General features: G+C 41.1%; 1 protein-coding gene across 2 annotated transcripts in view; it reads right to left on the bottom strand.

The window, feature by feature from the left end:
- LOC143209727 (uncharacterized) overlaps positions 1-23,507 on the bottom strand; it is a 114,232-nt gene that overhangs the window by 27,807 nt on the left and 62,918 nt on the right. For both annotated transcript variants that reach the window (XM_076425792.1, XM_076425794.1), the window contains exon 2: positions 18,684-21,260. In XM_076425792.1, coding sequence (XP_076281907.1) covers positions 18,684-20,831 — 2,148 coding nt within the window. In that variant the 5' untranslated portion in view covers positions 20,832-21,260. The remainder of the gene's footprint in view (positions 1-18,683; positions 21,261-23,507) is intronic.

Genomic DNA, 23,507 nt, shown 5'->3' with positions numbered 1-23,507 from the left:
AGATATGTTGCAAAACTAAATTTGTGAGCCAAAAACCTGCAATTTCCTGCTAAATGTGACAATGTGTGGCTCAAAGTGACATTTTGAGAAACATTTCCTAATTTTGAACGCCTGTTTCTCGGTACCTATTGGATCAAAAAATACGTTTGACTAGTGAAATTTGAAGGAAATTTAATGCTCTTTCCAAAAATGGAAGACAAAAGTTCATAGGGCCCACAGTTTTTGAGTTATAGGCGAAATACCAAAAATAGGTAACAAAAATCGTGGTTTTTTCCCCCTCCCCAAGTTAGCACAGGGTCCTCGAGGTCGAAAACTGAGATTCGACACCCCAGAGTACCCCTAAATGACGTGTCAAAATTTCATTAAGTTCGGAATACTTTCCAGGTAGACGCCGTTTTTCGACCTGCCGACTGGACTATCCTGTTTACAGGATGTTTTTGTTGGGGATCCTTTCCCTTGAAATATCTCGAAACAAGAAGTACACGACTTTAGACCACTTTCATAATTAAGGGCACAATTAATTCGTACATTCCGGCAAGAGAAATTCTGACCAAAATCAGAGATCCACTTCGGAATAGAATTGAGCAGCGCACGAGGATTAATAAATAAAATAAATTGCGATTAATTACCGACAGCAAGTTGCACGATTCTAAGAACATGATCGGCCTAGGTATCGCCCAACGGTTGCGAAACCGCGTTGGCGAACGGGAAAATCGATGCGATCGAGGAATAATGAGGATCGAGAAGAGGTGGCTTCTTATCGATCGGAAATTATCGCGCGGATTACGAAACCGCCGCGCCGCCGATCGGATCGGCTCGTATCGAATTTGCGCGGCGTGACATTGGAATAGATTGCAGGCGAGCAGCGGGGACCAGGCCTTGCAATTATTGTGGCCTCTGTTTGGCACGGTCCGCTGCGTGACACACCATCAATCAGCGTTCCAATTGACATTGCGAATTCGGCTGCGCCTCTGATCGAATTCGCTCTGCCAACCGGCCAAGGGCTTGCTCCTCGAGATCATACGAAATTCTTGACCTTTCGACGGTGCTTCCGCGTCTTCGCTCTCGTTCGGGATCGTGACGAACACCTCCGAGTACCGACGATTTCGCAAAGCTTTCTAATTAAGACTGTGGATCATCGTACGAGACACGTATGTGCCGATAATTATGTATAGACCTGAGTTGGGCAAAAATTTAATTAACCATTGACGATCAACTTCGTAAATCGATTGAATCAATCGTCCCTTTTTCAATGATTACCTTTTTTAATCGTACCGTTATGCCGCATCACCCTTTCCGATAAGATTCCAAACCAACCTTATCTTCGCCCTTTTGGCCAAAGCTGAATCAAATGTTTGGCTGGATTAGGAACGACTAGGCGATGTTACACATCCGGTGACACATTTTAGAGTAGAGCAAAGGATCTTGTAAAGACTCTATACATTGTATAAGGAACCCTCTCATCGAGTGGGACTCACTCCCGACTCCCGAGCCGTCAGTTATTTTGTAACTGTTGGTGTGGCCTACTCAATAAACTTCAAGTTATAAAGAAGAAAAAGGATTATTTCTCGAGGGAACCCCATTCTTTCGTTCTTCACGGCATAACAGTACACATCAATCAATCGATCCTGATCAAAATTTTAATTGATTAATGCCCAACTCCGGAATAGACAGCGGACCTTCATATGCAACATAAAAATTATCATATCTAAATTACAACCAACTGCAGTGGAATAGAAATTTATTATTATTGTCTTTCTTGTTATTATAATATTATTATTATTATTGTCTTTCTTAATATGTATAATGGGTTGAAAATAGTATAACAGTATTTTTAAATTCTTCTAATACTTATATTGTTTTAAATTGCACCTATTCATTTTTGTCGTAATCCGCTGTCTAATTATGAAAGTGGTCTTTCATATCTGGTAATGTTGTTAATAGACTGCGGATTTTATGCGTTTATGACAAGAATGGACACCTACTATTTAAAGCAACGGCCATGTAAAAAATATTGAAGGACATCAATATATTAATTTCAGCTTCATAGAATAATTAAAAGAAGAATGCAATTTTTATTTGGCTCCCGTGTCCTGCAATCAATGCGAACATTTTTTATTTTGCAAAAAGATCCGCAGTCTAGTTATTTTATTAATGTAGTATTTTTAATGTACGCAATAATTAAATACTAGACTGCGGGTTTTTATGCATTTATGGGTTCCAAAAATGTTCAAGAACTACCAGAATTATTTAAACTGTGGTGCCCAAGGTGGTTCGGAACCCACCTTATAAAAACTGTAGGTCCCGTCGCGAAAAAACCCTAACGGGGTTAAGTGCGACGTAAAATAACCAATAAAAACAAACTACCAGAATATAAGATTCCACAGAATTTATTACGATTTCGATTTATTTCAGACTAACAAAACCTGGTTTTTGCCTACCAAAATCACAAATCGCATACTGCAGTCTATTAAATACAACGACGCCCTAAGATGCATCGACATTGTATCATTTTCTATGTATTTCGCGGGATTCATCGCGGTCTGGAGGAAAGACAATAAAACAGAGGATAAGTCGGCCCGTAAAAGAGTAATAGAATTTCGCGGGGAGTACGAGAGCTAAGTAACGGGCCTGGGTTCGGCAGCGGGAAGGCAGCGGGAGTGTGAAACGCGAATGGAACAATTGTAACAACAGAATTCCCCGGATAGGAGGACGGCCGGGCCCGGCCACCGGGAACCGGGAAACTCGCGGATATTTATGGATGCAATGAGTGCAGATGCAGAAGCTGCATCGATTCCATTTCTACGCTCGAGACCACCTCTCGCGTTGCCGATGAAACGTGAATAAAACGGAGCACGCTCGATGCACGAGGGTTCACCGCCACGACCGTTTACCAATGAAAAATTACGCGTTTCGTACGAGAGTTTTCGATGACAATCATCGCCTGTTTTCCTCGCTTCAGGATTGCCGTGCCATGCCGGTGGCGCGCGTTCGACGCCTTCGTCGACCGTCAACCGATCCTCGAGAACCTCCTCCGATTCTTGATCTTCCTCCGTCGACGCTCTCGATCAATTATTTCACCAAACTACAAACAAATATCTTCGTTCCTTCTGCTTCCCTTATGCTCCAGTTTTCTTCTTTGACAAAAGCTTCAATGGCCTTCGCCTTTTGTTAGTTCGCGCGCGTCAAGGCCTTCGACATTTTTCATTTTGCTACCCTCTTCAGTTTTTACGCTCGTTCCGCGATAAAAGCTTCGATGACGTTCGAAGCAGTTCTTCGTTCTTCGCAGTTTTTAGCCACCTCAGCCGTTTTCCATTCGCCGTGCTCTTCGGCCAGATTCAAATTTTTCGGTGTTCTCCGTTTGGTATCCTCTTTGTCGTTCTCGTCGAACTGCTTCTTTGAAAGAAACTTCGATGAAGTTCGTTCTTCGCAGTATTCCGCTATCAAGTTTCTAGATACACTGTATACAGGCTGACAAGAAATAACGGAGTTAATCATTTCTTATTATAATTCTGTCAAATTGACGAATTTTGAAAAACCAAATAATGACAACCATAACATGGACCTTTAGTATTCATATATTTAAGAAGTTTCGAAATGGCCACCCTTTGCGCCGATACAGAGGCTCAGACGTGTCTTGAAATTTTCGGCAATGGGCCGCAGCTTTTCTGGCGTCATTCGGTTCCACTCCTGGTACAGAGATTTTTTCAATGACTCCAATTTTTTACGGGGCCGAGCACAGGCCCTGCCCTGGCTTCCAAAATCAACCACACGCTGTAGTCCATCGGGTTGAGATTCGGTGAGTACGGCGGCCATTCCACAGATGTGATGAAACCTGGAAAATGGGCTTTGCACCACTCCTGAGTCGTTTTCGCCCTGTGGGCCGGCGCGGAATCCTGCTGTAACGTCCATTCCGGATCGCCGAGGTGCTGTTGAGCCCACAGAAGTACGACGGGGCTTGTTGATTTTGACCCCTTGATCCACGAAAACCGTAGCAAATCCCATTTTCCAGGTTTCATCGCATCTGCGGAATGGCCGCCGTACTCACCGGATCTCAACTCTATGAACTCCAGCGTTTGGTCGATTTTGGAGGACAGGGCCTGTGCTCAGCCCCATAAAAGTTTCGAGTCGCTGAAAAAATCTTTGCGCCGGGTGTGGGACCGAATGACGCCAGAATAGCTGCGGCCCATAGCCGAAAATTTCAAAACACGTTTGTGCCTCTGAATCGGCTCAAAGGGTGACCACTTCGAAACTTCTTAAATATATGAATACTAAAGGTCTATGTTATGGTTGTTATCATTTGGTTTTTCAAAATTCGTCGATTTGACAGAATTATAATAAGAAATGTTTAAATCTGTTATTTCTTGTCACCCTGTATTGTGTATATTTGAAACAAGGAAACGTGTATTTTGTATGTACGTTCTCTCGAGATGGCACACAAGTTGTGACGCAACACATACAATGCACAAAATGCAGATTTCCCTGTTTCAAACAGGTTTCAAACACATTTGCCTGTTTTGTCCAACACTGTATTCCTGATTTACTACTCTCTCTTAATCATTTTCACTGGAGCTTCTTCAGCAAAAGTTTTAGGGATCCTGGTTCAAACAGTCCAAATTAGATACATATTTCTCGTGAGGTACTCTCTTCAGAATGTTTACTGCAATTTCTTTAATAAGGGCTTCGCTATCTCCATTCTTTTCAGTCACTTCTCGTCTGCGAGCCTATTCATAAGTTCCGCTGCCTCGACAAAAGCTTCGACGGTCCTCATTCTCTGCAGCTTCTACCTACCAAATACTTATATTTTTCTGATATTTCTAATTTCTTACCGCCGTCCTTCTCTGACAGAAGTTTCACAACGACCGTTTCTGCTCATTCTTCCGTATCTTTTTGCTCCTCCGCAGCCTTTGGATACCAAGTTCTCAGACAGTTCTGCTTGTTGTGATAAAGATAAGAATAGGTAGAGACTTACAGAAAGAGAAAATACGTAGTTCCGCGTGAAAGGAGCCCGAGCATCAATTAAGTTAATCGAGGGGGATGAAATGGAGGAGACAGTGTTGTTGCTTGCCGGCCGCTGACTCACGCTCGGTTTTCGTCGCGATTAATGTTATTCGACCTCGAGGAGAGAAATAAAGGGACCCCGAGGACCACCGTGACCATAAGTGGAACGATCTACGGGGTTCGCTCTATCGTCACACTCGGATTAAACGACACGTGATCCCGTGGCGTAACATTATACCAAATTTAAAAACATCGTGCCTAAACGTGCATCGCACGATAAATTCAAACGCGTACAGTGAACCTTGCGATCTGAAACCTAGCCGCTCTTAACAGGTTTACTAGGTTTACGGAGCTCTAGAAATAAATTTTACATTATTTTAGAAACATAACAAGCATGTGTCCACCCAAATTTTTGGCCATTTTTCCAATAATACAGGGTATTTCACCTAACTTGACCACCTTGAATATCTTTGTTGTTTTTAAAAATACGTCAAATGTCTGCAGGACAAAGTTGAATGGTAAAATGGGGCTCATACGATAGCAAAAACATTTTTGTTTTCATGTAATTTTTTTTGGAGATATGAAGGTCATCTTCATTCTTTTAAATGGAATGTCCTATTTTTTAATACATCAATCGATGCAGCTGGACATTCGTTATAAAAAAGTACTAACCTATGTATGTTGAAAAGTTAGTAGTTCAGGAGATATTTCAATGTAAATAACTCTAAAATCCGTTATTTAAATTTTGACACATTTCCTGAACTACTAACTTTTTTTTTAAATACATCATTCCATTTAAAAAAATGAAGGTGACCTTCATATCTCCAAAAAAAATTACATAAGAACAAAAATTTTTTTGGTATCGTATGAGCCCCATTATACCATTCAACTTTGTCCTTCAGACATTTGACGTATCTTTAAAAACAACAAAGATATTCAAGGTGGTCAAGTTAGGTGAAATACCTTGTATATACCCAAAGCAATAAAGGTAAATAATTCCTCAGGCAAGCATCTTTACAATCTTAATAATTGCAAATTAAGAATATTAGAACCCGCCATTTTGACGGGTCCCGTGAATCTAGTGTTAATATTACTCCAATTCTCAATTTATAACACTAATATCCAGAGACGGATGTGTAAATGTTATACAGGGTGACTCTGTTACTGCTCTTTTTAAAGTAAATAAATTTAAAAAAATGTTTAATATATGTACCACGTTTTTAAGGCGGACTAAAAAGTATAAAATAATTTTTCCTATATTATTATAAGTATTGTTCATGAGTTTTTTCAGATTTTTTGGTTTGGTGCGTCGTTGTTAAAAAAAATAAAAACCGATTTTCTCGACGTTTTTCTGCGAAGAACTAAGCTAACCTTAAAATTATTACGTTCTTATAAGATTTAAAACGAAAAAGGTGGTTGAAAATGAATTGTGGTGCAAAACCGATTACACAATAATAATATTCATTGTTTAAATTTTTTTGGAACATTAAATAGAAATTCATTTTTGTAAAAATATCGTTTGTGTTCACTTTTGCTCCTCACCTGTATACATTTTCGAAAAATCGGCGTATTGCCGATCTCCTGTAGCTCGCGCATATTCAAATCGCGAATTCGCGGACGGCTAACAGCGACCGGCGCAGCGCATCGTCATCCACGTTCTTAGTATCGTTAATTAAGATTCCCGTTCGAAGCTGAGCCGTCGATTCCCATAACGGAGATCGTGTTTGATCGGGGGACGTGAAATCGACTCGGCTACCGCGCCGGGAAAATAGGAAAATGTGTTTCGTGGCGCCCTTGGGGTTAACGGCGAGAAACCGTTCTCGCGGCATATCTGCGTCGACTGACTCATTGTGGTCGTTCCATATTGGACACCGTGCTAGATTTTAAAAGGCCGTCGACTGTGTCGCCTTGGAACGCGGCTCTGTCGCCGCTTATGGTTGAAAAAGCGGATCGAGGAGGAAAGTTCGCGACGTGACGTGCCGCACCGCGTCGATAGAACCAGGAAGAGACAAGAACTCGTAGTGAATTACTTGAAAACAACGGGGAAACGTCGGGCTCCCGGGAAAACTTTCGATTGCGATCGCATAATGACGAGCACACTTTCGAATCTGACAGAAGCCGGCGAGCAACATCGTTAACGCGAAATCCAACAGAACAATTGATAAGTTTTATCTTTTGGCTCGTCTCATCAAAATTATACCGGTTCTAAGTAAACGTAATCTTGTCATTTTTACCACGCTTATATGTATTAGCTATTCGAATTGTCGTTGTTGTATGCGTCAAACCTTGTAATCGAATTTTAAACCACTTCCCGATGAGCTACAGACTTGAAACTTTAAACATAGCTCAGAACTGGATGACAATGCAATTTTAAAAAAACAAATTTAAAAAAACTGTGCGTCTAGGAGAATAAAAAATTTTTATATTAAGCGTCAGACCTCGTTGCGGGACACTTGGTACATAGTACGTGATCGCGTTCAGCGCTCCCCACTCCGCGCCCCAGCGCTCCCTACTCCACTACGCGTTCCCATTCCGACTCATCCCCACTCCACTGACCCATTTCGCACCGAAGGAGCTCGGTCAGTGTCGTGTTCCGTTCATTCAGTTCAATTTCGGACAATTTCGGACTCCATCAAAAGACGTCGTCTCTCGGAGTCATCCCCTCATTCTATCTCGCCTATTTCCATACCTTGCGTTCCATTTAAAAAGGACTAAAAAGTAGAAAAATAAAAAAATCAATTCTCAAAAGTATTTTTGAGGAACGAGCTTGTCAGGTGGATTTCTGTTGAATTTTTCTGTCTTCGGAACTTATAACGGATCGAATGTTAAAAATTCTTTATCCAACTGACTCGTTAAATTCGATTGTCGGTACAGTGAAATTCAATATGAAATTGAGATCCGTTCGTGTATGAAACAGTGTATCGATCAAACTTTTGGTAGACCAAGTCCTATTCAACCGCAGAACCTCATTAACAAGTTCAAAGCAGCTCTCGGTATTACTATTTATTTAATAGACTTTCATGTGCCGAATTATACAGAATCGAGCTCGACAATTTCTATGACCTTTAACCCTTTCGTCTGTAAAGGTGACTGAAGTCGCCGGAACGTCCAGTGCTCGTGCCCTAAACGCGACTCAATCACCCGTCGACATTTCGCTTTAATTAACTGCCCTGCTCCAGTATACTACTAAAACGCGGTTATTCCGACATTTATTTCCGCGCACATTAATTCGGAACAGCTTGGATTAAAATAATCCTGTAACTAAATTTAGAATTGCATTATTTTCAAGTTACTAACATTACTTGAAGAAGAATTAAACGTCTATGCACGTCTTGTATCTTGCAATTAATGCAAACGACAAATTCTCATACGGGAATCTGATCACGCTGCGAGTAAGTAGGAAGCGTGACCAAGTTTCCCGAAGCGTGAGAGCAAGCGGAAACCGAGCGCGCGAGTCCGAGCAGAAGAACTCGATTTTGCGCGATCGAATTGGGAGGCAAACGACGGAACAAATCGATGGCAAACGTAGAAAGTAATCTAGAGTTAGAAGGACCGGTGGATGCACTCGGCGGAACACCCGCAGCTATGTTCGTCGAGGAGAAACGTGGCGCGATAATGCCTTTTGGCAGCCACGCGTCTCCCGGTATATTCTTCTACTTTCTGGCCGGGGTCCAGAGCCACTTCGAAACTAGCCACGAAGTTCCTTTCTTAAACGGTCGATCGCCGAATCTGCTATTCCTGCTATTCATGAAAACGGCTACCCTGCTATAGTGAGTTGCATGACGCGACACTTCCTCGAGACCGTCTCCGCGCCACTGTTTTCTACAATTTAGTCTGAGGACAAGTAGGCCAACGAGCGCCCTTTGCCCTTCGAAACCTCTAGATTGTCCTAAAGGACAGTCGGCGCCCTTTGCTTTTGCCACGTGATAACCAGACACTGCGGATCTTTATGCGAAACAAAAATGTCGTGCATTAACCCCTTGCCCTGCGATTTATTTTACGGTTTCAGTGATTAGAACAAGAGATAGTTGATATAAATTGTAGGCTTATACGTTCCCCAATAGCTGTATACATAACAAAACCAAAACATGTGGAATTTTATTTCGGGGGGGGGGGGGGGGGTTAAAAGAAATTATTAACATTCATCTTTATCAAAATCTTTTCGGAATCTTCATCACGAGTCAGACATGATATTGTAAGGCAAGGGGTTAATTATCATCCTTTAATATAATTTGAATACGCTGCAAATAGTAAATTCATGTATCTATCATAATATTCTCTTAATCTTTATTCTATTTGAAATCTTACCCATCCATTTTTCCCATAATTGCATCAAAGCGTTGTACCTTGACATTTTTCTATTTCATTTCACCGGCTCTGTTTCTGCACTTTTTTACCTTTTCTTTTGGAGATGCTATTATGCCTCTCTTCTGAATGATTCTATTACAGTGTGACAAGAAATAACCGAGTTAAACATTTCTTATTATAATATAATTCTGTCAAATCGACGAATTTTGAAAAACCAAATGATAACAACCATAACATAGACCTTTAGTATTCATATATTTAAGAAGTTTCGAAGTGGCCACCCTTTGAGCCGATTCAGAGGCTCAAACGTGTTTTGAAATTTTCGGCCATGGGCTGTAGCTCTTCTGGCGTCATTCGGTCCCACACCTGGTGCAGAGATTTTTTCAGCGACTCGAAACTTTTATCGGGCTGAGCAGAGGCCCTGGCATCCAAAATCGACCAAACGCTGGAGTTCATAGAGCTGACAATGAGATCCGGTAAGTACGGCGGCCATTCCGCAGATGCGATGAAATCTGGAAAATGGGATTTGCTACGGTTTTCGTGGATCAAGGGGTCAAAATCAACCAAGAAGTGTATCGAAGGGACATTCTCGAAGCCGTCGTACTTCCGTGGGCTCAACAGCACCTCGTCGATCCGGAATGGACGTTACAGCAGGATTCCGCGCCGGCCCACAGGGCGAAAACGACTCAGGAGTGGTGCAAAGCCCATTTTCCAGGTTTCATCACATCTGTGGAATGGCCGCCGTACTCACCGAATCTCAACCCGATGAACTACAGCGTGTGGTCGATTTTGGAGGCCAGGGCCTGTGCTCTGCCTCATAAAAATTTGGAGTCATCGAAAAAATCTCTGTACCAGGAGTGGAACCGAATGACGCCAGAAAAGCTGCGGCCCATTGCCGAAAATTTCAAGACACGTTTGAGCCTCTGTATAAGAAATGATAATAAGAAATGATTAACTCCGTTATTTCTTGTCAGCCTGTATTTCCAAAATTGTCAACCGTCCATATTCTTTTGCAGTCCAATCCACAAAATCCACAGTCTAATCGCGACAATCATGGTACCTGAATATGTAGATCGCGAAACCATCAGAGTATTTATCGACAGCCTGTCCTCATTGACTCGCTGAAGAGCGTTTTACAGCCGCTGCACAGTGTCGCGAAATGCCTGTTTTTTGGACAAAAATCAATAACTTTCGCTCTGTTCATCATAGAGACATGAAACAAAATGGGTTTTCTTCTTTATATTGAAATCAATCTCAATATGATGTTATTATAAATATAGTCATTTATTTAAACAATAAAAAACGATTTTAATAAACAAAATTTAATTTTTTTGCGCGTTATTAGTACGTGATATTTACAATTTTTAAGTAGCATAATTAATATGTAAGTATAATAGAAATATAAGTATAATAGATAATAATAGATACATAAAAATAATATAGATAATGATAAATACATAAAAATAATAGATAAAAGTAAATACATATAAGTATAATAGAAAATATAGATATTAAAAAAAACAACTGTTTCCCTTAAATTATTCATTTTGTTTCGGCTCCGACCAGCGTGGTCGGAAGATGCCGGTTGCCGGAACCACCCAGATTTGAGCGCGCGTGGTAACTCCACGAGGACCAGTGGAGGAAAAGGAGTTCGAGCGAATGAGAAGAAGTTATTTTGCGTTGAACACCCACATGAGGCACTTCACTTTATTTGTCCCTGTCGCGAACATGAATCGCATGTATGTTCGGTGAGCGAACGAGTCGACAAACTGACCAAAAAAGAACAAGAAGGCACCGCAGGTGCCTTATATAAGAATGAAAGGGCGAACCCGGATTGGTCCGCTGGAATCGGGTGATTTCTATACAATATACATAGAACGTTTGAAGGATTCAAGCGGTGAAATTCGGCTAATGAGAGCGTGTTGTTGCTAAGCGGCAACGCGCGACGGCGACGTGTGCTCTATTTATAGGTTGCAAAAACGGGTGAAACGGAGATCACCCGTATCGGCGACATAGACCGAATTTCACTGCTTAAATCCTGAACATATTTTATTATAAATTATTCATATAAATTATAAATTATAAAGCGTGTCTCGACAATTGTCAAATTAATACCAGATATGAATGATCCTTCAAAAACCTTGGTTCTGGGATGCCTTAAAATTGTAGGCAAGACGTTTATGATAGGGACGCACCGGAACGTGCTATTTTCTAGATTTTCCGGATTACCATTTTAATTCACCTAATCAAGGAAGTCAGGGCTCAAAAATTACTTTATTACTGACTTCCAACGCAATAGCAACGACCTGTCATAAATATCTCTTATACAGTGTGACGCGCGCCGTATCGGGCACTGGATGATCCAGCCCCCTGTAGGGGCCTGAACGTGCACCTCTAAACTTGACAACTCATACCTGATACCAGAATTTGTATAATACATTCATTTTACTGCGGGAAAATTTACACACGTTATCTGCCTAGGAGAAAAAAAATGTGAAACGCGTTTTTAAAATATATAAAAAGTAGATTAATTTTTTTTGTTAATAACTTTTTTTATAAACAATGACCAACGAGTAACACCATTACAACATTATTCGGGGTGCTGACCTGGACAACATATTAAAAAATCAGCGTGATCGGAGGGTGTTACCTTTTTGTAAATAATTATATCAATGATTATTAGAACATTAATTTTTATTTATTTAATCATATTTGTAATTTATGTAATATAAACATTCTTTTATTTATTCAACAACCGTAGTCAAATCTCATATATGATATCTACAAGAGGATATCCGCGTACTCTGCTGCTGACCGGTTCTTGCTACATATTTTGTTAAATAACTCTGATGTTTGCCGGAAGTTGCAAATTAGACTTATATAATATCAAAATATGCTATCTTAGGAATAGACACAACCAAAATCACCGATACGTTCGGATACGTTTTTTTATCCTGTGGTAAAGATTAGGGAAACCTATATATTGTTTCATTTCAGGTCAATTATTATGTTGCATATAAGTATTACAAAATTTTTAAAGTTGAATTACAATTAGCCAACCCTTAGCCATTATTTCCTAAAAAAATTATTTCCTAGAAACGTGTTTTGTTCATATCACAACGTAAACAAGTTACGCTAAGAATTGATGTACTATTTGATCTTCCTAATATTAGCTTACAAGATTCCCTGCAACTAATTTTCTACTGCATTTTTAAAATTTTTGTTTTCAAAAAATGATATTTGGACATTTTAACATAGTATGAACATAGTTTTGAATCGATATGAAGATGTGACTTTTTCGATTTTTGTCCATGGTTTGCGACACTGTGGGCTGCGTCAAACAGCGATAAATTGATCGCGCTCGGTGACTCAGTATTTCGATTGACCAAAACGGAATTGATACAGATTGGCGCTAATGAGTACACATTGAATCGTTCTCTATTTGGAAGCGGCTGATGGTAAGAGGTGACACAAAAAGAGCGAAGATTCGAGGAAGATCGTGCCCGGATGCTGTTCGAGTAGGTACCGAGGAGGGCGAGGAAGCTGAAACGACCTCTACGCGAGAAGATCTTGAACTCGTTTCGGGACAAAAGTACAGGAGTCCGATCGGTCGGGACATCCTCCCCGGGAAGAGGAATTTGGACGTGGCCCAAGAAGGCCCGACATAAGCCACCCAGCGAGGCAAGAACACACACGCGAGAGGCAAGAACATGCGAGGCGACACGTCTCCTTCCCGATCATGCTCGAGAGAGCCACGTCCCCGGCCGAATTAGACGCCCCTTCTCCACGAAAAGCGCAAAGTCCGCTTCGATTTTCCTCTCGCACACGCGTACTGTCCCTCGATTTTCCCGCTAGACGCCGCCGGCAACCCCAAACGGATCCTGGGAGACTCGGCACGAACGCTATAACCTCCTCGCTCTATATTCAACCAACTTGGATTTTTAACAACGAGGCTGACTTGTCACCAGGATTTTGAACACGGTTTACCGATCAGCAATGCCGATTAATATCGATATACAATCTTATTAGCTCTACTAATGGAATTACCATTTTTTTCGCTCTATTCAACATTATTTATGCGGTGCAAATTTCATTTCAAACAACTCAATTTTTTGCTAATAAGAAACAGAAATTCTACGAGCATGGGATCTTCACGTTGCCGGGAAAATCGCTAGAGATCATGTATGAAAAATGACTTTTTTCCTGGTATGTATTGTATGTATATTGGGTTGGCAAATAAGTTCGTTCAGTTTTTGTGATTTATTCCACTCTAAAAAACCGAACGAACTTATTTTCCAACCCAATACATACGTAAATCCTAAACGTATAGTATTATATAAAGCTCAACCAATGCATAAACTCAAATTTTTTGAAATTGTGACATTAATAACATTAATAACAATTAATTAAGGATGCACGCGATGAGAAAATGAACGTTCTAAACTAAATGTATCGATCAGTTGACAAAAATGACCTGACGTTCTAAGATACCTTATTCTAAACCAGGATGGTAGAAGAAATGCCAGATGTGTTGAAAACCCTCGAACCTTGAAGGCCATAAATTAAATGCTCCCTGAAAGAAGTGCCCACCAACTTTCCTTTTGACGTTCAGTTCCTTGTAGGAGATCTTCGAGTAAAGACGTTCTTTCCCAGCCGGCAAATGAAGCATATTCAGTATAATTGGAACAGTCTTTATTAAACTATCCCATAATCCAACAGAAAATATCATTGAATGGGAAATCGATATATTTTCGAATAACGAAGAATTAGAATCGCAGTATTTTAAGAATGTGCTCGATATCATTTAGTTCCGAATCTCTTAATTCGTCAACGGCCATATCACGTTGCAAAAAACCACTCTCAAAAGTAAGCTCCTAGTTTTATAAGGCGTTTTTCGGGAGCAATATAAGTGCAAGATAGATTAATACGGCTGTGAACCGAATAATGTATTACTGTGATACGTAGTAATTACTACGAGGAGTACAGATAAACTGCTCCTCGACGTACAAAACCGTAAAAGTGGACCTCTAATGTGCCTTTACATTAGTAATAATTAGAAATTTATTTAGCAATAAGATACTTTCCGTTTATTTTTTAGTATTCAACCATTGTTAAACATTCCTATGCCTGAAATAAACAATTTTTAAACAACAACAACGTTGCAAAAAACCGATTCTCGTCCGATCATCGAAGTTAAACAGCGTTGAGCGTAGTCAGTACTTGGATGGGTGACCGCCTGGGAACACCGCGTACTGTTGGCCCTCTTTTTTATTTCTATCCACTATTACTGTAGCAAAATATCATAAAACTTATTCTGAATGGTAAAAAGTTGGCTTTCATAATATATATTTTTTTTTCTGTGAGCAATATTAGAGCTTTTTCAACGGCTATTGAACCATTCGAAAGCTTGCCAAGAAAAACCCCTCTGAGTAAAATTTCAGCCCTCTAGCTTGCCCGTGAGGGTAGTTACAGGGAAAAATAGATTTTGCGGTTTTCGGCGCATTTTCCGGTCTAAAATGCGTTCTAAAATTCTGAAAAAAATGTGACACATTCTGGATCCCAAGGCGCATTTTTGAGAATTTTTTCAGATTTTTTTGTTTCAAACTGTGGTCGTAAAAAATGAAAAACCTCAAAAAAATCGGAAAAATATTTTTTTCTCAAAAATATGAAAACATGCTATTTTGCTGTTTGGTTCCCTGATAAAGTACTATAACAGGCAATGTTGTCAATTTTTTTTAGATTTTTTGTTCGGCTGCATCATTGTCAAAAACAATAAAAACCGAATTTTTTCGACGTTTTTGCTGTGAGGAGGAAAGTTACACTTGTTGGCTTTACCGTGTGCGTATATTAAGTAATTTTTAGCGTTATTACACTGAAACAAGCAATTATTTTACCTAAAAAATGTGATTTGAGAGAAAGAAAAAATTGTATTCTGTGCGATATATACCAGAATGTTCGCAACGCTTACAACATCGCCGGTTGGCACCGCGGTTAAGGCGTCCGACTACGGAGCGGATACTCTGGGGTTCGAATCCTGTCGATAGTGGTTTTTTTTCCATACGTCAAACTTTATTTTTTCAATTTTTTATTATGTATATGGTTTACTCATACGAGTTTAACAATGTTTTTTTAATGTTTTAAAAATATTTAAGTAACATTTTTAAGCAAAATACATACAAAAATAGTTTTGGATCATAAAAAGTATTATAAAACTCCAGCATAATGCATGTACCGTCGACGGTCAACTCTGTTCTCAGTGCCTATAAAATCCCGCATTCTGCCCACAATTATAAAAGATAAGTCTATTTCTATCAACTCCATACAAATATTTACTTTTATGAGAAATAACTAATTCTGTAATTAACAGGTCACGTAAAAACAGCAGCTAATTGGCTAACAATGACAACTCGGAAGAACAGCTGCTATATATACTTCTTTCTATTTTACCCGTTTCTACAAATTCCGAAAGGCCTAGAAACTATATTAATGATTTTTAATGTTAAAAATGTTAAACAGGACCGCCATGATGAACATATACAATTAGAGAATCAAGGAAATAATAGATACTCCAAAACTATTTTTGTATGTATTTTACTTAAAAATATTACTTAAATATTTTTAAAACATTAAAAAAATATTGTTAAACCCACATGAATAAACCACATAATAAGAAATTGGAAAAATATAGTTTGATGTACGGAAAATACGCGCAGCTATTAGTAAGGGAAATAATAACCACCCTCCCAAAAAGATAAGATTCCTTGCAGGCCAGTTTTTACGACGGTCATTGTATTCTTCGTAGCTGATTATTGCGCGACCAGAATCATAAACTAATATAAACGTGGTAAAAATTAACTACCTCTGTACCTGCTATGTACTGTCATATTGTCCTTTCCCGTTCGGATGGAAGGCCAGGGAAAACGGTCAACTCCAGGTTTTTATAGGCACTGAGACCGGAGTTGACCGTCGACGGTACATGCATTATGCTGGAGTTTTATAATACTTTTTATGATCCAAAACTATTTTTGTATGTATTTTGCTTAAAAATGTTACTTAAATATTTTTAAAACATTAAAAAAACATTGTTAAACTCGTATGAGTAAACCATATACATAATAAGAAATTGAAAAAATAAAGTTTGACGTATGGAAAAAAAAACCACTATCGACAGGATTCGAACCCCAGAGTATCCGCTCCGTAGTCGGACGCCTTAACCGCGGTGCCAACCGGCGATGTTGTAAGCGTTGCGAACATTCTGGTATATATCGCACAGAATACAATTTTTTCTTTCTCTCAAATCACATTTTTTAGGTAAAATAATTGCTTGTTTCAGTGTAATAACGCTAAAAATTACTTAATATACGCACACGGTAAAGCCAACAAGTGTAACTTTCCTCCTCACAGCAAAAACGTCGAAAAAATTCGGTTTTTATTGTTTTTGACAATGATGCAGCCGAACAAAAAATCTAAAAAAAATTGACAACATTGCCTGTTATAGTACTTTATCAGGGAACCAAACAGCAAAATAGCATGTTTTCATATTTTTGAGAAAAAAATATTTTTCCGATTTTTTTGAGGTTTTTCATTTTTTACGACCACAGTTTGAAACAAAAAAATCTGAAAAAATTCTCAAAAATGCGCCTTGGGATCCAGAATGTGTCACATTTTTTTCAGAATTTTAGAACGCATTTTAGACCGGAAAATGCGCCGAAAACCGCAAAATCTATTTTTCCCTGTAACTACCCTCACGGGCAAGCTAGAGGGCTGAAATTTTACTCAGAGGGGTTTTTCTTGGCAAGCTTTCGAATGGTTCAATAGCCGTTGAAAAAGCTCTAAGGGCAGTTTTGACCATCTTAATCGGCTAGGCCCTTTTCTCCATCAGGAAATTATTAAGGACATTCGAAATCCATCAATATATTGGCAATGAAAGCCATTCATGAGTATATTTTTGTTTCTGAGTGCATTCTTTTTTTAGAGTTTCTAGTTGCGTTTTTTCAAGGTTTAATTAGGGTTTGAAGTGGAATTTTATGAATTCTCTATAATCTATTATATAAGAAGACGTGTTAAAATGTGCAAACTTTAACTTACTATAATTTTTAAACGGTGCAGTAAATCGAACCCAAACTTTGGTAATTGTATTAATTTAGTAAGAATTATATCTTGTCAAATTTTCAAAAATTTTGTTGCGTTTTTATATACCTCCAGAACATCCTTAAGGACAAAGAGGTGTTCGAATGACTGCAGACGCGAAGTATAGAACTAAATACAGTGACACGTACAAGTAAATAGCGAATTTAATATGATTTTTCAATTTTTGTAGACCAACTTTACGAAGGAGGAGTTGTGGATCCAAAATGAAATGATCAAACTCCAAGTTCCACTATTGTTCAAGAATGTTCATTAGTTATATAATAAATGCATAAAGATTCGTTGTCCATTAATAAGCGTTTTCACAATGTCCGGTCTTCACCGTGCATTTGAGGAATGCACGTTCCGATCGGCATAATACCAGTATTCTACTCTGTCGTGTTAATTACGCGTATAATCGAGCAGTATCGAAGATGTATAGAGCAATCCCCCTTATTTCTAAGATGTTCGAGAACTCCGCGTGGAACTACACCTGGCAGAGATCCTAGTCGGAGGATAATTGAGGCTTCCTTCTCTCGGCATATATAATTAGGAACGCTGGCTGCGTTTAATTGCCACTCGGGCCAGACTTGTCGTTGGACACTGTACACCGATCGATAACGCGATTACGTCGAATCGAACCTGCAATTTAAAGCCGCGACGAGCGTTCAGTTTCTCCTGGCGACAGAGGAAACGTGACTTCCAAAGAAAATGGAAGAAAAGCTTGGGCTATGATTCCGAGATGACGGTGGACGGTCAACAATCTTTTCGATCGCATCGGGAACAGTCGATCTTCCACTTAAAGTTTGTAAAATTGCTTTTAAAAACCATACACCGATGATCCTAACTGAATAGCTTAATTACATAAATGATCAGTATAGATTTTTCTGTTCAAGTAAAGCTAATAAGAAATTGTGAAAGACTGGGTTCAATCAGAACGATGATCTCGTGGTGCACGAGAAGCTAAGGGTGAATCTATGTATAGTCTTTTCAGGGTGAAGTAATATTGGGTTGGCAAATTATTATGCGAAAAAGTAATATTGTTCTGTTCTTCCAGTGTCTAACACATTGATATCCTAGAAAGAATATCCTCCACAGCAAAAGGGGGTGTGGAAACAAGATCTACAGCAGTCAGAGACGTCAAAAGGATCAAGAGAATGCGCTAACAGCAGTCTCCACAGGTTCAAGGATCTCCATTGATTAAATCGTACAACTCCATCACCTCGAGTACAAATCACCCAATTTACCTGAGCCTTGTTCTGAACTTCGTGGCCGGTCCTCCACGTGTTGATCGCGGGCTGTCTGGGTCCTCTTTTGTCCAGCAGCAACTCGCTGGGGCACTTCTCGAAGATGAGCACTCTCTCGGCGACCGAACCCCTAGTCAAAAACGGTCTGATAGGGTTGTTCCCGGTCCCGGTCGCCGCCGCTGCTCTGATATGTTGTTTCTGTTGCGTGGTCAACTCCGGATGAGGCACTTGCTCGATCCTGGGCCTGGGTGTATTAATCCTAGGCCCCCACCTAGAGGTGACCGGATCCTTGTCCTCTTTCCCAGGCTCCTTGTCCTTCTTAATCTCCGTCTCGAACTTCGACCTCGTGGTCGAGACCAGTTGCTCCGTCGTGTTGAACGAAGGCGCGTTGTTGCTCTTCTGCTCCTCGAGCCTTTGCTGAGTCGCGGGATTCTGTTGGGCAGCTCTGTACCTCACTTTCGCGTAATGCACCACGGACATGTTCGACAGCTCGTCCTTGCTGAGAGTCTTGGCGTCGGTAGCACCGGTCGAGTTAGCCCCGGGCGACGCTGAGACCACATTGTTCACCATCGCCGCGGAAGCAGGCACCAGGCCGCTCCCGTGATGATTGTGTCCGATTATGATCGGCTTCACCGGCTCCACCTTCGGCTTCTCCCGCTTGATCGCCGGCTTCTGCCTCGTCAGAGGCACGGTCCTCTCCGCGGGCTCTTCGGTGATCACCGAACCAGTCTTCAGCGCGTTGATCAACCTCTCCTCCTCCCTAGCGACCTCGTCCAGGTACACGCTGGAATTAGACCCGCTGCTCCTCTTCTCCTCCTTCGCCAACGGCTTCACCTCCAACTGAGTCCTCCCCGCCGACACATCCGTCGCTCTCTTGCTCTCGTTCAACTTGTTCTTCAACGGCCACGTGGTCAGGCCCGAATTCACCGTGTTCGAAGCGTTCTCCAAGCTCGGAGAGGTCGGCGACGTGATCACCGTGCTCGCCGGCCTCTTCTGCTGGACGATCTTCGTTGGCGTTAAATCCGCCGGGAACGTGGTCTCGATGGTCTCCAGAAACACTTCCCTGTGATGAGATCCGGGCGGCGTCTTCGTGGACACCTGCGGCTTCACGATCTGCGAGGGTTTATTCGCGAAAGGCGAAGTCGGCGAGAGCAGGGCATTCTGTTTCCCTTTCGTTTGACCAGCGACGTTGCTGTTCTTCAACGGGGAGGTCTGCTGAAGCTGTGGATTCGGTTGCTGTTGCGTGGAGTTCCTCTCGAACTTCTGCAACGCGAATTGTATGGAGGAGGGCAGCGACTTGGACGGGGATCTCTGTCTGGACGCGGCTATCCTGGCCTTGTCCTCCACCACGAAGTTGTTCACTAGTTTCTCCAGGTTCCCATTGTCCAGGTTCGGCGATTGCGCCAGGATGTCGACTGTTGTGTTAGCCGCGGACATGGCCGTGGGGGATGTTTTCCCGGGGCTGATGGTGGGATTGGTCGGGGTGAGCGCGGTCCCGAACTTGTCCGCGGCGGTCGCATTGCTGTGGCAGTTCAGGATCTCGGTGGGGGCGAGGCCCCGGCTTTTCCACGTTTGATAGATCGCCTCGGCGTGGTCGCTAATCTGCTTCGCGATCGCCGCGATGTCCTCGTCACCGGAGCTGGACGTGTCCGAGGCGGTCGTCGGGTATTTCCGGCGTAGATCGTGCTTCGCCGTAGCTGCCATCTCCGACTCCGATTGCAGCCGCTGCTCCCGCAGCTGGGGATGATGGTCCAGCAGGAAGCTGGCCACTCGGCTGCTCAACTCTGTCGTGTGGTCCAGCACTAGTTGCACCAGCTCCGGGCTACCCTCGACCGGGACCACGTTCACCGGTATCGCGTAACCGAAGTGCACCGCCCGGCAATCGACCTGCTCCTCTTCGGGCCGGCTCTCGTTGATCAGACACGCGTTCAGGTCTGGACAGTGGACCGCCCGAGCCGGCCGAGGATCGACAGTCACCGGCACGAACAGGTCGCGTCGGGTCGCGCAGACCCGGCGCTCGATCGTCTCGATCTCTACCCCCAGAACACTCGTAACCGACAAACCACCGACCGACCTCGACGACGATACCACCACCGGCCTCCTCGACGACGTTGCTTCCGTTATCAACGGACTCGCCACGCCTGGCATATCTCAGGCCAATCGGCCCAAGAAACCCGTCCCCCTAGACCCGCACACGGACACGGCTTCCGTCCATGCGACCCTACTTGCAAAACGTCCTGCCTGTCTCCCCATTGTACTCTTTGGTTGTCTCTTCGAGGTTGATCAAGTCTCCTCCTGGTTGCTTCTACAATCCATTCGATCGTCGAGAAGACATTGATTTTTGCGGATAGAGGTACGATTGTCTTACAGATTCACTTGTTTTTACACTAGTTTGCACACGGGCTTGTTAGTTGTACAGGTTTCTTTTTGTACTGGTTTCTTTCTGCACTGTTTAGATGGTTCCTGATGATCCTGAGAAAGTAGCTGATTTGTTGTTAGACATTGTGTTCGAGGTTGGAGGTTTTAGACGATCGAGAACTACATCTCTGCGTTCAGCTGCCGAGGATCAAGAGTGATCTGAAAGAAGATAAATATAAATTAGTATTTGTCCCGGCCAGGCTGACCTGTGGTCGTGTATTTTCGGACCGTGATACGTGCTCTGAGCTGGTCGGCGCGCTAGTGCGAAGCTTGCGTTAGGGATTGTTGATCTTTTGCTTTTACCCTTTGTCACCGGGATTGGCCTACGAGATTGTCTATGCCATAGCTTCCCAACCTTTCGCGTTGCTTACCATATTCTTTAGAAAGTTTTCTCGTTCGGGGCGATTTTTCAATCTTGGAAAGTTCGGTCGAACGCGAGAATAGAAAGCGAAATTTTAATCCGGATCTCCACGATGCATACTGTTCCGAGACTAACACTAACAATTTTGGTGTTCAGGTTTTAACTGAGAGGTTTGTAACTCTTGAACCGATGAATTTCGTTATCTTGCAATTGATCGAATTGTATATCGAGAATATGTTATTGGGTCGTTCGGAAAGTCATTTCGTTTTATAAAGGGAAAATGAAAGCCAATTTTTTACCATTTAAATCAAGTTTTATGACATTTTGTTCTGTCATCTCTTGCGCGATTTTTCCGACAACTTAAAGATCCCATGCCGGAGAATTTCTGTTTTTTATTAGCAAAGTATTGAGTTACATGACTTTCCTTGTTTGCACGACATAAAAAATTTGCACCGCATGAAAATGTTGAGATAAGCGAAAAAAATAGTAATTAATGGTACTTCCTCTCCTTAAACAGCGCACAAATTTTTCTTTCTTGCACTGCAATTTTATCCTTGCGGTAATAGAAAAGCAAAAGGTGATGGAAACGTGTACTTTGATTTTGAAAACATACTTGTAAGATTAGAAAGCATTGCAAGGTAGGAAGTTACGTCCGAAATGTCAGCTGTCAAGATGTATCACGATTTTGCGATTTAAAATAAGGTTAGTAATAACTAGACTGCGGATCTTTATGCAAAATAAAATTTTTATACATCAACTACAAGCTATACGATCTAAGTAAAAGTTTATTTTTCTCATTAATGATTTTTGTATGTTAAAAATAGCATATCGGCATTGTTAAACTCTTTTGATCTTTTTCCTGTTTTGAATTACACCTACTCATTTTTGTCATAAATGCATAAAATCCACAGTCTAATAATAACAAATGGAAGCAACGTCATTTCTACACGAAAAACGAAATGACTTTCCGAACGACCGAATATAATTTCTTTCGAAAGTGATACTGTTGCTTAATTCGTTTGATCGAACATGATTCACCGATTTATTGAAAATTCTGTGCCACATTCTAGAAAGTTAGCAAATTGTAGTGAAATATATCGATTTTGTAGGCCGTTGGTTGCACATTATTTTTTATAAAATTGTGCACAGTAATTTTAGATTCAAGGTGTGGGTTAATTTTCATTTTGGACCACAGTGCGACGACCACATTGGGAAACTATGATCTACAATCTACGGCAATATGGCGTACCAGAGTCCAAAACTAGCAACTTTGCCCTCTGCTAGAAGCTCCAAGTGACTACAGTACGTACAAAAACTTCCAAAGTTGAGTAAAAGTGGATTCCAAAGTTGTGCGAAAGTGGATGCCAAAGTTGTACGAATGTAGACGTCTAAGTTGTACAAGATCAACTGCTTATTCGAAGGGATTATCGAACTTATTGAAGGCATAACTATACATTACGTGTACGAGCGACGCAAGGTCTATCGTAGCGATAATTCTCACGTTGTCAGTGTGATAACGTATCTTTAATTAATTGATAGACGTACCGGATAATCCGCAGAATTACCGGAAGCAAAAGTAAGCACTATTTATAGTATTCTAGTCTAGAACAGAGTCACTATCGTAACAGCGTAAGTAGAATGTTATCTCCTCCCTTGATCATTTAAATAAAAAGTAGAGTTTCGGTGACAACTCAAATATTGACTTAAATTTTGTTAACACATTACCGACCGGTGATTATTGCATAATTTTAAGAAATCCATGGTACATGTGGCTAAACACTTTTTAATGGAACCTTCAATGGCAACAGCAATTTTCATTGAGAACTAACAAGTCACCCACAATATCGTCATCTAATAGTTTCATTTAAGATTGCAGCGTAACTGCAAAATGCTTTCTTTTGGTACAGCACAATGGTTGAAAATCCTATTAATAGGCTTCCGGTAGGTAAAGTGTTAATCGTGCTACGATGTACAAATTTCACCTACCACTCGATTTAGCTATAATATAAATGCATAAAGTGCATAAAACGATTCTCCAAATGTTC

Source organism: Lasioglossum baleicum, chromosome 6 (assembly GCF_051020765.1).
Source record: "Lasioglossum baleicum chromosome 6, iyLasBale1, whole genome shotgun sequence".
Taxonomy (NCBI): domain Eukaryota; kingdom Metazoa; phylum Arthropoda; class Insecta; order Hymenoptera; family Halictidae; genus Lasioglossum; species Lasioglossum baleicum.
Note: the sequence above shows the minus strand (reverse complement) of the source record. Positions and strands in the feature narration are given on the sequence as shown.